Source organism: Vidua chalybeata, chromosome 9 (assembly GCF_026979565.1).
Source record: "Vidua chalybeata isolate OUT-0048 chromosome 9, bVidCha1 merged haplotype, whole genome shotgun sequence".
In the NCBI taxonomy this organism is placed as follows: Eukaryota; Metazoa; Chordata; class Aves; order Passeriformes; family Viduidae; genus Vidua; species Vidua chalybeata.
The window spans coordinates 10,903,187-10,917,559 of NC_071538.1; the positions used below are offsets into that span (position 1 = coordinate 10,903,187).

At 37.6% G+C, this 14,373-nt stretch overlaps 1 protein-coding gene across 1 annotated transcript in view; it reads left to right on the forward strand.

Moving 5' to 3' along the window:
* FAF1 (Fas associated factor 1) overlaps positions 1 to 14,373 on the forward strand; it is a 152,648-nt gene that overhangs the window by 12,298 nt on the left and 125,977 nt on the right. The window contains exon 2 of the mRNA XM_053950465.1: positions 4,401 to 4,469. Within this exon, the coding sequence (XP_053806440.1) occupies positions 4,401 to 4,469 (69 nt within the window). The remainder of the gene's footprint in view (positions 1 to 4,400; positions 4,470 to 14,373) is intronic.

Below are 14,373 nucleotides of genomic sequence, written 5' to 3' on the forward strand. Positions count from 1 at the left end.
AGGCGCTGCCTCTCGGGGCAGCAGCGGCTGCCTGGCTGTGAGTCTCAGCAGCTGCTGCCGCTCTCCCAGCCCTGCTGCAGGAGCAGCCCTGCAGGAACAGCCTGGCTCTGTGCTGGCAGCAGCAGTTGGCTCTGCCATGGAACAACTTCCAGCTCTGCCATGGAACAACTGCCTGCATCCCTGCAGCAGGTGCTGGGGAGCAGCTGCTGCCAGATGGGGAAGGCAGCTGAGGTGGGCTGGAGCCTGGGCTGTTGGGGTGGGCTGTCACAGAGGGTCTCAAAACCCACATCCAGCTGTTACAGCTGCTGGGGTCAGACCACCCTGCAAGGGATTTAGAAGAGCCAGTCTGTCATCCTGCATTACAGCTTTCTGGAAGCAGCTCCTAGGTTTGTCTCAAATGCCTTGGAGTCTGCCCTCACAACTTCTTTCCTATTGAACTGTTTCCTCAGGAACTACTTTGCTTCTTTTATTAAGGTTAATGTTACTGTGCAAGGGTAGCACCCGAATGGTTACCTGTGAAACATTCCAAGGGTAAGGTCTCCATCGCTGTGGGGATATGAAGCTACCTGGAAAAAAAAAATGGAGAAGAACACTCTGAAATTTTATTATGTGACAATTTGCCTGATGGAAACACTTACCTGCCCTGGAAAAGCTGGATGCTAAGAAAGTTGTTTTCACATTCAGTAACTTTATCTTCAGAATCTGATTATGTATTCAGCACACAACAGTAGTTTTCTCATCTTCACATTCATTTTCCTCTTGTGTGGTCTGGAAAAGCACAGAAGTGATTGCAGAGTCTCTGGAGCTGCTGTGAAGGCTGAAAATGATATCCTGGATTTACAGGAAATGCAAGGAGGAGGAGGAACTTGTTCTACCTTTTCTTATCCTTTGTCCTCCAAAAAAATTCTTTGGTTTCTTTCTGATGTGTAAAGGTTTACAAATCAGTGAGCCTTCAAGTTTTTACCTTTTCTGTGGTGGTTTGTTTCTTTCCTCTTTTGATGACTTAGAGGATGTGCTGGTTGTTCACTGAAACAAGATTTAGTAGTATTCAGGTAGGAATTTTCTTTTAAAATATTTAATGCCTTCTGTTAAGCAGATCTCTCATGAAAGTAAAGCTGAATAAAAATCTGTGAATAATAAAAAAGTTTCCTCAGCCCCTCTCTTTACTTGCTCAAAGATGCATTTTTTGCATCTTTAGGGCTCATCTGCTGTGCTGTATTTTTAAGGGTTTTTTCACTTCTGTATCTGAACGAATTTAACTTTGTTTTTCCTATTAAATTTTTATTTGTTTGTTTCTTGCTTGGGTAGGATAAAAGGAATAAACATGAAGAAAAAATCTTTATGTATTGTAAATAATTAAACCCTTTGAATTCTGTGTGCTTTTCTAGAGAAGTGAGGCACAGATCCCTAAGGTGCCAGGTGTCCCTTGTACTTGTACTAATGAAACTATTCCAAATATAATGAAAATACAGCCAGGTAATATGGGAAGCAGTCCATTCAAAGAAGCTCTTATAACTATTCCAGCCATAGGAAAAGCTGAAATCAGCCCTTGCAATTAGGGATGAGAGGCAAACCCATGAGGAACCAGACTTTGTTAATTCTGTTGCTCACAGAACCTGCTGGTTTCCTGTGTGTGTTTCCCTAAACAAAGCAAAGGCAGGAGCAGGCCAGGTTGTTCTGGGACTGATCTGTCACCACAGAGCCTTTGACGTCATGTCACGCTTGCCATTGAGGGACTGCCTGTCTTGTGTGCTTAATTTCTTAGGGAAAATCAAAGACATGCAGAGCAGATGGTTTTCTTTAGATAAGCTTGCATGTCATGATGCAGGTACAAGGAAGCAGCTTTAATTTTTGGTTGCTGGGAGTTTTTGGTGTCACTGATGGCTTCTGACTTGATACAAGGATTTGTATGTCATAGTATGTAGTGTTTGAATGTTGAAATGCAATATAATGAGATTCTAAATAACCTTAATTTGCTGCAACTCTGACATTAACAGTGTGTTGAAGATCTGGGAATGTCTGGTTTATGGTTACATTGATAAGTAGCACTCATTCTTTCCTCATGCAATTCTGAAATGTTTGTTTTCTGTTTTGTTGACAACTAGCAAAAATGGTCTGTCTGGAAAGTGAAATCTTCGTTTAAGAACTCTTCAAAATCAAATATGAAAAAGGACTGTAAAAATGGTGCAAAGATTTTTAACCAAAACTGCTTGTCTTTGCTATTAAGAATTCTGATTTTTGTTTTCAGCTGGTGTTTACACCTGTCTGTTCTTGTTACCCAGTGACTCTGCATTGCTAAGTGACCAAGAGCAGGCTTCTGTTTTACATTGTAAATCACCAGAAAGATGATTCAGGAAGGATGCATACAGACAGGTGAATTAGCTGTTTAATTACTCTGCCCTCACTGTGATGAGTTAACTCCTTTCACTGTGTGCTCTGGCAGAAGGATAAGCTAATTTTGTTTAGTTTATCTCAAAATGAGAGCATGCTGAAGTGAGCTGAATTGATTTGCAATTAGTATGGAGTAAGAGAAAACAGTGGCAAGTCAGCAGAGCTGCAGGAATGATAAAAGGAGGGGACAACTACAACCAGTGTTAAATCCTGTATTGTAGGTACCATCTCCTCAGGTTCATCTGCACAGCCCAGGGGTGAAAACACCACATTGTTGGTCAAGTTCTTATTGTAGGTTGGAACCACGAGGTAGTTCTTAAAAAGGTCATGGAGATTTTGCAGGCTGACAAATGAGAAATAGTAACTATTTCTGTAATGACCAGATTAAGTGTATTTCACTCAAATGTAAACAGAATCTCAGATTTCTGCAGAGCTTTTTCTCAAAGCAGGATTTTTTGCAGCAGATCTGTTGGCATCAGTTCCAGTGGCAGGTTGATGGTAGTATGAACCATCCTGTGATTTCAGAAATGACAAGCTCAAGCCCTGTACTCCTCAAACCTACCTGGCATAAATGTATAAGCATTTGCTGGGGATTGTGTTGAAGTTTTGTTCCATTTTTAACTTCAGAAATAACTGCAAGAAATAATGGAAAAGAAGGCAAAATGATGCTTCTGAGGAGCAAAGTGGTATTTTTTTAGCACTCGCAATGTGAACTAGGTGAAATTCAGCATTAACACAGCATGCTCTGAAGTGGAAGAAGTTTGGTCTTGTTGCAGAGAGGATCGATGTGGTCATGAGAGCACTGTGTAGCAGTAGAAACTGCTGCCTCCCCTCTGCAGGCAAAATTCTCCATAATTTCACTTTGTGGTCCTTCAGGCTGGTCCATTTTGTATTGACATACTGCATGTAGTGTTTTGTAAGCGTGGAATTTTTTAGGGTTGAATTTAGGAAGAGAGAATTGACCTTGAATTTTTTCATGGTTTCTTCTTTTTATGTTTTCATGGTTGTAAATTGGGAAAAAAGAACATGGGAAATATATGACCTGATGGCTCTTTATGTCTTGGAAGGTAAAAAATGTCTGCTTAGCCTCCTTCTTCTTTTACAGCATAGAGAGAATCAGGAAAACTGATCTGTTTGTTGCTGCTATCTAGCTCTGTATTATTACTGTTAAAAGGTTTGGTTTTTTTTTTATTTTTTTGGATGCAGTTTTATATACCACAGTTTTATATAACTGTGTGGTAGAGCAGAAGGAACACAATCATGTTTCAGATCTTGTGGAAGTCCAAACTCCTCTTGTGTGTTTGAATACAGTTAGGATGGTTAGGATGAAAGATAAATTCCAGAAAGAAACTCAGCTGTTTCCTTTTTTCTCTTTTGGTAAAATAGATCTGATATGCTTCAATGTGAATGGTAGCAAATATGTGGCAGAATGAATAGCAATGCTTTGCCTGCTGAAGTTGAATAGTTGAAAAGGTCTGGATATAAAAAAAAGGCAGCAGGTTGCTGCATCTCAGTTTTTGCTGAGTAGATGTGCTCGTGTGTTTGGAAGTAAGCTCGGTTCAAAATATGGTTTTATGAGGGTTAACTTTAAAAATGCCATTGTGTTAGATTTCTTGAACTAGGTAAAACCAGAGTACAGGGCTAGAACTTGAAGGTTTTTTGTGCTCCCCTTTAGGTAGTATGAGTGCTTCATAGATTTGAATTCATAGAATTCTCAAAACACCTTTATGGGACAGCACTATTGTCCTCATTTCACAGATAACTACTTGGTCTTGCTTCCCTAGGTGGCTTGCTCAAGGTTGCACAAGAGTCCTCTGGTGGAACAGGGAATTATATCTAAATGTTTGATGTTTAAATCTTGAAGTCTGATTTCTGGATTGCCCTTTCATAACAGAGTGAAAACCTATACCTTTCCTGTCATCCTACTGAAATGAATTGAATTATAAGTATTACTGCCCTGATTTTGATCAATGCTTTTAATTCTGTTTACTGCTTCTTTTTATTTTTAGGCATGTACTGGTATTGAAAATATTGATGAAGCTATAACGTTGCTTGAACAAAATAACTGGGATTTAGTGGTAAGTATTCTAAGAAAATGACTTCACAGATCAACCCCATGTAACAGTGACATGGCATCTTGCTAAGACAGCTGGTAGCTTTATTTCAAATTTGGGGGTGTCTCGTGGCTGGGACAAACAGGCTGTTATGTGCAGACTGCTTCTGGTCTGTTAAAGCCTCATCTCCAAGTAAATGTGATCCTGAGTTAAACCCTGCTCTGCTGTGATTATCTTCAGGCTTTCTTAATTTCTTTCTTGTCCTCTGAAGCCATGTTTCATATTGTCTTTAGTTTCCTCTTGTCTTCATTTTGTAAGAAGTGTTATGAAGGGCAGCGTTTTTAGAAGGAGACCTGTGTGTACACACATGGGTTTTGAGGATTTAGGTTCCTGTGGAAGAAATGGAAGATGAAACAACTTTTTCAAATTTTCATGTGGTTTTAATTTAAAATTAGGATTGTTGCTCTTTTGTTGGTGGTTGTGCAGAATTGAGTCAGATGATTAAAGCCATAACTTTTAGATTTGGTGCTATCCAGACACCATTAAGTACAAACAAAAAGCCCAGCAAATACTTATCCTGGAAAAACTCTCATCTATTTTGCCACAAGGTTCAATGTGCAGACAAATAGGAGGAAACCAATAAAACCAAGCAAAGTCGTCTTAGATGTTTTAAGACTCTTCATAGGATTAGTAAATAAAGAAACTATTAATCCAATTTCTTAAGGTTTAGAAGTGTAAACTACAGCAAACTAAATTAAAAAGTGAGTAGTCTTCCTTTAAACTGTAAAACTTTTGATTTCCTCTTTTTTTTTCTCTTTTCTAAATGAGTGACCTTTGGACCAGTCCAAAATATCAGAAAGCTATTATGAAAAAAATTAGATTTCCAAACTTGGCTATGGATATAGTTTCAACAGTAACCTATTGTAAAAAACCAGTACAACCTCCCAACACTTGAAACTATGTGTTAAAATGAACACAGTCATTATTTTGCAACATGTCAAGGTATGAGACACCAGTGAACAGAAGGGAGTGTCTGTCATCAGTGCTTCAGACAGAAAACCCCAGATGTGTGTAGAGTGATGGAGTTAAAACATCTTTTGTCATAGTAGTTTGTACTGACATGGCATGAGCTCTTTTAAAAATTCAAGTGTTTACTGGAAGGCAAGGAGTAGCCTTGTGCATTCTGTTCAGGTTGTGAAATTCCCAATACAATCCATTCAATCAGTTGGATATGGTTTTGGGGGATTTGTAAATTGTGTGCATTACAATAAATGGCCAACAGGTTGGGTTGAATGAGAGAGCTGCCATAAAAAATGGTCAGAATAAGTCACTTCTGAGACTCCAGCATGAGCAGAAAGCAGAGTGAAATTTCTAAAGCTATGAGAAAACCTTTAAATATTTAATTTTATTAATGATTACTAGATGATCTAGAAGTAGAATGTGGAGAGGAAAGAAGTAATGACCCAAATGTGCAAGCTTAAAAAAGGCATAGGGAAAGTAAGAAAGGGTAGAAAATTAGGAATGCAAGAGGTACTTGAGGAAGGTACATAGTTTTTGAAACTAGGCAGAAGATGAATGAGAAGAATATCTATGAAAAGGAAATGGTAAGTTGTAGAAGAAAAAAATAATATTGAGGAGACTGTAAGTGAAGGACATGCCCTAAGGGTCTGTCATTAACAGGACACTGGCTCACTTTTATTCAAAGTAGCCTTGTAAAAAAGGGAGTGGGAGTGAAAGCCAAATCCTGCTAATCTAACAAGGAGGTAGAAACAAAAGAATGAAGGAACAGTGAAGAAAAGGAGTTCCTGGGGTGTGAGAGAATCAAATATCTGTTAGGCAAGGGTTTTGAGCATTTCAGAAGAACTTGAGGAAAGGCTCATGACTTACGAGAAATGTAGTATTTTTTATTTTGGAATTAAAAGTGCATGATCCATGTGTGGTGATTTTGTTTGTTTGTTTGTTTGTTTTTGTTGCATTTTTTATACTCTAGATTCAGTAGTCAAGTAAAGATTCAGTGCCTAGAAATTGAGTAGGGTTTGTTTTAATTCAACCAAAAGGTCTTGGGGTTTTATTCGCTGAGATGAAAAAGTAAAGAAATCCTTTAGTTTGGCACTAAATATGTTGTTCAACTCAGAGCAAAACTTTTTTTGATTTCTAAGGAAAACCAAACTTGAAGAACTTGGTTCGCAGTTCATGAAGACACTAGTGAAGTAATGATGATTTTGGTAAGGGCTCCTCTGCCATCCTTTGGCTCCCAGTGTTTGGTAAATGGGAAGAATACAATTTCTGTTTTCTCTAATTTAATTTCATTTTCTGCATCTGATTCTGAGGCTTTACTTCTATGATGTTGGAAGTAAAATCAGAAGTCAGTATTTGATGAGGAAATCTTCTGTGAGGCACCCAGGCCACTAAGTAGAAAGCTAAGCAAATCCCATTCAGATGTCATCAACCAAAGTTCAGGGGCACTCCTGCAGCAAAAGGGGGAAAAACCAAAAACATAAGGAAGTTCTTGTCTCAAAGAGATTGTTTACTCTTGCTTTTCACTAAGCCTGTCTGTATCTCAATTCCATGTTCCTGTTTGGGAAAAAAAGTTGTGCATTATCAGAGGCTGTGCTAAAGACCCAGGTTGAAGATTCCCTTGGGCACCTGTTGCTTCTTGAACTCTCTGATTCTCAGCTCAAGGGCGTTGTTATTTCTCTGGGACTTCAGCCAAAACAACCAAAAGAAGGAGCCCTGGTGAGCTGCAAAGCAGAAGGATCCCAAGCAGAAACAGAGAAGTAGGTACTGACATGGGCTGACAGAAAAGTACATCAGAATGCACAGAGGCAGCAGAGGTTATTAAGTTCACAGAACAAGTTTCTTACATTGTGCTACAAGTACTGTGTGTTTGTGTAAGCTTTTCTGAGGATTACTTTGTTTACACTGAAGAAATATTCCTGCTGCTTACTTTGTCACTGCATTTTTCCCCCCTGGTCTTGATAGAATTTAGTATTAAGGGTTAAAATGTCAGCAGTGTCTTTCTTGTTACTATGTTCTGTATCTTTTGGACATTTGGTTTTACCATTAGACAAAGCTAAACCTGGGTTAAGTGTAAGGCTCTCCTTTCTGGATTTAGTTTTTCTAATAGTCACTTCTGTTTTTTGTTAAGAATTAAACAGAATTCCTTTTTCTTTTCAGTTTAGAACTGAAACGTCAACTTCCTATTTTTGAACTCTAAAGCATTACTTACCCCCCTTTAAAAGTCTTCATCTCTAATCCTCTGTATGGGGTACTCTAAGACAGTATAGACTGCCTCTAATTTATCTTGAGTTGGGTACTAAATAAACTGGATTTAAATGTCTCAGAGCTGTATATGATAGTGTTCAAAGCAGTTGTATATGTTTTGCAGTAGCTGCTTGAAGCAGTATGGGAAACTGGCTTTCATAAATGTTTGGTTGCTTGGCTTTGTTCAAGCGCTCAAAATAAAATTGATCACAAGAGTGCTGTAGAGGAATTCATATGCAGCAACAGTGTAAAAACTGCTTGGTGGGATCATGAAGCCTCATTTTGCCAATAATTAGTTCCTCTCTGGTGCATATGACTCGGCCTTTGTGGTGGTCTGCTGCATATAGAGCAGCTTAGGGTTTTTCTGTGTTAGAACACTGTAGCCTAATTACAGGGCTTATTATAGGCTGGGCGACGAAATGTTTCAGATGTTCTGTGAGATACAGAAGATCAACATAGATAATATAATGATCTCTTCAGGCATTCTGCTATAAATGGATGCAGCTCTCTTAAGCCTCCCAGGGTTGCTGGTATGTTATTTCCTGAGTGTCATTTATTTTAGCTCTGTTAATTTACAGTAATTTTTACCATCTGAGGAAGCAGAAGTTAGGAATTTCTGTCCGTTGTAAAGCCTGGTGATTTCATAGCTTGCCCATTTAGACTCTGAACTTCTCTTTTGGCATGTGAAATAAATACATCTTAAACTTTGTGTATAAACAATAAAATAAAGGTGTGAAAAATTCCAACTCTGTGTGTGTTGAAATGTTTCTGATGATGGTACATATTTAAAGGAAAATCACCCATTAGTGACTTGGCCTTATGCTCTGTGGACCTTTACATATGTGAGATTATTACACAGGTGAGAGCTCTTTGCTCTCTTGAGATCCCGTGCTTGAATCTGTGCATGAAAGTAAGTGAAGTGGTCTGCTCTGCCTTTCACAGATTTAATGAAAAATTCAAGTCCTTCATATGCAGCATGACTTTATATTCTGTATTGGTAATCAGAACAGGATTTTTGAATGAAGAACAGAATTCACCACACTTAATATTCTACTTTTTCCAGGATGGCCATTTCTGTTTTTATTCCTGTTCCCTGGTTTAAAATTGTTTTTATTTCATGTCTTTTCCAAGAGGCATTGTAATGTAGGTACTTTTCGTATTGCTTTAAGAAAAAAATAAATTTCATCAAAATAGTGGGGGGAGAGGACAATTTATTTTCCAATATTCAGTTTACTTGTAAATATATGTATAATTATTGTATGTATATAACCCCCTCCCGTTTTTTATTTTCAAAATTACCTTTGTGCCTTCCTGCTGTACTTGGCTTGATTATTCTATATTCTGGTAGAGGATCAAAGCACAGTATACCTTCAGTAAAACCAGCAGTTTAGTGCACCTGGAGATGGGATGACTTGCAGTTCCTGTCATACTCAGGTTCTAAGAATCACCTGACAAGAGGTGATTCTCTATCTTGGAAGGAGAAACTGTATATTTTGAACATCTGTTTTTATGAAGCTTCAACTCTTAACTAGAACTTTTAATTTTAAATGGATAACTTAGATAGATGGAGGTTTTTTGCATCTTGCTTGTAAACTTCTTGGAAAATAATATTTGTCAGACAGGTTGTTTTTATTTTACTCTAAGTACCAATTTTGTATATGTGTATTTACATCTGTGTTATGTCTTTTGGAAAAAAGTAACTGAACAGACAAAAGAATTGAACTGAGAAAAATCAGGTAGGACTTGGCAATTTTTTATTTCTCTTCGAGGTGCCCATTTAGGTGGGAATGGCAAAAGATATGTTCTTGACAGTTATCAGCAATCTGTTATTTGTATCTTCCAGTGCTCTAACCAGTAACAATCCTTTTATTATAACATGTAGCAAATATCAGTAGGAGCTGGGAAAACTGATGCACTTAGATTGTCTTTGTCTCTCTGGTTTGCCCTGCTACAGTTGTGATGTGGTCCCTCTCTGTGTGTTATTTTGATTGATTTGAATTAGTCTGCCTCCAGAAACTAGGTGATTAATTTGAGTTTGGCACACAGCCCTTTCTTTTCCTTAAATGTTGGGCAGTGTTCAGTGTATGTTTATGTCCTGTGTTCAGCAGCTTTGCTGTGCATTGCAGGGCTGTGTTTCAGGGGCTGGGAACCAGGACTGCACTTTATGGTGATGGTGTTCATCACACTGGCCCTTTGATTTTGTGTTGCTGACCTGCTGTTTTCTTTACTTTAGAATTGCATACTGAATATGCCACAGATTTGACAGCACTCTCTGTGGGACCAGGGAGAAGTTCAGGGTATATTCCTCTCATTAGGACTAGATCTGAGGGATTTTCACTGTTGGGAACACGGGCTTGCCTGTGTGTTAATACCATTCTCCCTGAGGTCAGATGAACAGTCACATCTGCCTACTGGAAGCACAGGTTTGTGTATATATATATATATATTTTTTTTTTTTTTTTAAAGGAGCATTTAAAGTTTTATTTTAGACAGGTGTTCTCTTGTGGGTCTGGGTGTCCTGTGGAACATGTTCTTGGCAGCTCAGCAGGTTTATTCTCACTGTTACTGCAGTGAGGAGCCTGTCCAGCATTCACAACCCTGCTGCCAGCAGAGGGAAGGAAGAAGGAAGCCCTGGGTTAGATAATCCCAAGGAGTGTTGGTGGATGGGCATCCCACTGGTGCAGGCATCCCATGGGCATGGTGCCTGTTCTCCAGGAAATTCAGGAGTTGCAGGGTTTTTTGTGTGTTCAACTGCAGCATTAATCTCTCCTAGTAGGACACAATTGTATGTGAACTTGTCTTTTACAAAGGACTATAGAAATCCCCTTTGGAAGTCTTTAATGTATTTTCTGTTAAATTAGGGATCCCTGCTTGCAAAAATTGTTGTATTTCTCATTCTCCGTATTTCCAGCGTTTTGCAGCTTTCAAAGTGACCTTTGTGTATCTTTGAGTAAGCTCAGATGCATACTGTGTGTTTTATACAGCTGGGTGGTAGCACAGAAGACTTGTTGATTCTTAAAAACAGTATTAAATTAATTGTTTTTGCTTTCTTTCAAATGCCTTAATCTTTGGTAAAACACATTTCCTTTAAATGTATTTTTTTCATGGAAGATTATATGAAATGTGTAGGTCTGTAGGCAGTTGTAATTGTGGTATGGCTTTCCACATAGCTGTATGCACATTCATTCATTTAAAAAACAAAACAACCCCCAAAAACCTGCTTTATTCATGTGATGGTAACAAAGGGGTTGTGATTATGTGTTTTATGGCTGTATTTTGTTGCTGTGAGGAAGTATATGAAATTTTAGTTCTCTTTCTGACCAGAAAGAAAATGGAGGAGATTTTTAGATAAAGCTTTGCTGGCAATATTGTAAATTGAAATGTAAATTCTGTCTCTCCTTTTCAAATAACAGATGGAATTTAGTTACTTAAATAATTTAGGTTTTTAGTTACTTAAGTCATTTTAGTTACTTAAGAAATAACCTCAAGTTTTTCCTGTATAGTGATCAAACAAGCAATGGGGCTAATATATTTAGATTTCTGTTCATGGTGAAAGACTCTTTTTTTTAACAGAGAATTTTGTGTTCTGAGAATAAACAAAAAGCAGCACCTGAGATCCCAGTCCTTCCCCACAGTACTGCTGGAGCTCTTTGGATGCATCGCCCACCTACCATAGTTTTTACAAATACTTTTTTTAGAGGTGCTACCTCTGTATTGGTAGTTTCTGTGAAGATTGCTTAGCATTCATTTGTCCTGAGACATTCACATTTCAGAACAAATTTCTAGAATATACTAATAGTGAATTGGCTGGTCTGAGGTATCTGTAGTTTATTACCCTGTGACTGTGACCTATTTAGTTGAACAAAAAATTGTACACATCTTATAGACATGTGTTTGATAAGTGTTTAGTCTGTCATTGAGTCAAGTTGGGACTGTGTGAGTAGGAGAAAAACTAAGTAAATTATTTAAGAACAGCATCTGTGCCAGTGCTTTTTGGAAGTGAATGTTACTTGTGAAAAATTTTACCACAAAATCTAGGAGCCATCAAGAGCCATCAGAGTTTTAAAGCAGAGTGGATTTACTTACAATATGGATTTTACTTACAAAAATGGGTTTACTTACAATACTGTTAAATATCTGAAGAGTTTCTAGTTTTATTTCAATAAACTCTCCTTAGCCTGTCCTGGGTTGCTGCCCCCCCAGAAATACAGCACAGGCTGTTGGAGAAATGCTGAGACAACTTGCACATATTGGGATTTTCTGTTTTCCAAACTTTTAAGCTAAATCTTGCATAGCTATTTTTTTGATTATGGATTAGTGATTAGGCAGTTGGCTGACTACAGCTGGGGTCATTGGAACACTGTTGGTATTTCATGTTATTATGGCTTTTCAGTGAAGGGGCCTTAGGCTTTTGGCAGTGCTTCTATGACTTTTTGTGTCCCGAGTTCTTGTGTCCTGAAATTTCTTCCCTGGCAGTACTTTCTAAGACCTATTAAGTTGCAATGAATGACTAAAAAACCCCTTTTTTTTTTTTTTTTTTAATAAGACTGAACAAAAAAATATATTGTCATGAGGTAGCTTATCCCTAAACTTTGCATTTTAGTGTTGCCTTTCAAATTTACATACAATAACTAGGAGAGGGGTAAAAATATGGGTGTTCAGAACATTTTCTAGTATTCATATCAAGGCATAGCCTTTGATTTTTCTGACTCTCCAGCTTTCTATCTATGAATGTTTTAAGGAGTAATAAGATATGTTTTGGAATTAAGCATAAGCATTCCTTTCATATAGAAGGTGAAGCAGCATTAATATCAAAGTTGTGGCATTAATGACTAAGACCAAGGTACTTGTATGCATGTCAAAACTGAGACACCTCATGGGCTACTTGCCCTTTCTATGTGAATGAGTTTTGAGAGTTGTTGAGAGTAGATTGTTTTCCTTTATTCCTGCTGAACTAGAGTCAGCTCAGGTACGTGCTGATCCTTAAGCTTCTTAGAAATCTGTACGTGTTCTTTACTTTCACTGTGCCAGGAAAACACGTTCAGTTATGAATATTTTATTTCCATTGCACTTTGTTTGGGGAATTAGGCAGTGGCAACATAGAATTAAGGAACTCTGCAAAATGTAGTGGTTTTTTTTTCCTCAGAATTTTAGAAGTATATCTAACTGTTGAAAGGCTTCCTAGTGCATTTAGGCATGCTGTAGGAGTGACAGGAAAAATTTTGCTGAAGCCACCAAAGATGTAGGGAGAAATGGGAAACCACATCTAGAGTGCTAATTGTAATTTCAACGCATGCTCTCTTGTTGATGAAGTGAATCATCTGTATGAATGTATTCATGTGGCATTTTTTGATGAAATGTTAATTTTTTGCTTTATTAGCAATTCTATTGTTTTGCAGCTTTTCATGAAGTAGATTTGTTGTAAAGAAAGCAAGCTGAAATAAAGCAGAATGCATAGAAGACATTTCATTGTAGTTCAATTACGGTTTTTGGTTAAATTTTAACCACGATGGGGACAAATGTTGTCATTCTGTATAAACTTTGTGGGTGTAACTTCACGTCTAGCACTTGGAAATACTTTTTGAGACTTGCAAAGCTGGGGAGATGCCAGCATGTATAACATAAACTACAGGAAAAAGCTGACTCATTCCTTTGCCTTGAAAAGCCTGCCAAAAATAACACAGGTAGAGATTGCTTCTCTTACTACTGAAGCACAATGAGTAATTTTGTTATTTAAGTATTACTGAATTAATTAAAAAACCTAAATGGAATAATATTTTTCATTACTTAAACACATAGCAGTCAATTTTTGTAACCTCTGAAAGTAATGGTTTCAAAGTAGCTGTGTGTGTAGTAAGGTAACCTTGTTTGTAAAAAGTCTCTTTGTGGCTAAAGTGATTGGTATGTCTGCAGAAGGTTTCATGGAATTTCTTGTTTAGAATACACATCTCGGACTTGCTTGTAACAGGTGAGGTTTGGTAGTTGCATAAAGCTGTTCAGAAGCCACATTCCTCTGCTTGGGAATCTCAGGGTCCAGTCTGGATGTCTTGGGACAGAAAGAAATGGTGGTAATTAATAGAGCTGGTTTCAGTAAACCTTGGTTGTATTAATCCACATTGACTGCAGGATTTGTCTAATACTTACAGGATGATTTTGTCAGTACCAGTTACTAAAACTTCTGTTGTTTATTCTGGAATTTTCTACGTTTTTATTGTTGTAAACTGATTGTGAGAGAAGTCTGTGCATGGTCTTGCTTTTTATCCAGTTTCCCAAAATCACAGTATAAGGGTCAGAGCAATTGTTTTGATGTGTCTGCACCTGCCAGTACCCATTATTACCAGTTCTGATGAAAATTATTCCCAAATCAGTATTTGCAAAAAAGAAAGTTATTAGTAAAGCATTATTTCAAAGCATTTACTATTATTACTGGAATATATGCATACAGCAGAGCCCTGTGAGTTAGTTTCATTTTAAGAAATACTTCTGTGCTCAAAAGGAACTAATAAATCTTTGCACTTCTCCTGTTTTGCTTTACTGTTGCATGTGAAAATGTTCCTTTGTCACTTGGATTCATGGTTCAGAAGCAATTTGAAATTCACTTTTGCTTTTTCAGTCCTTTCATGGATGCTTTGTCTCACTAATGCTTTCCTTTATAATTTAGTTA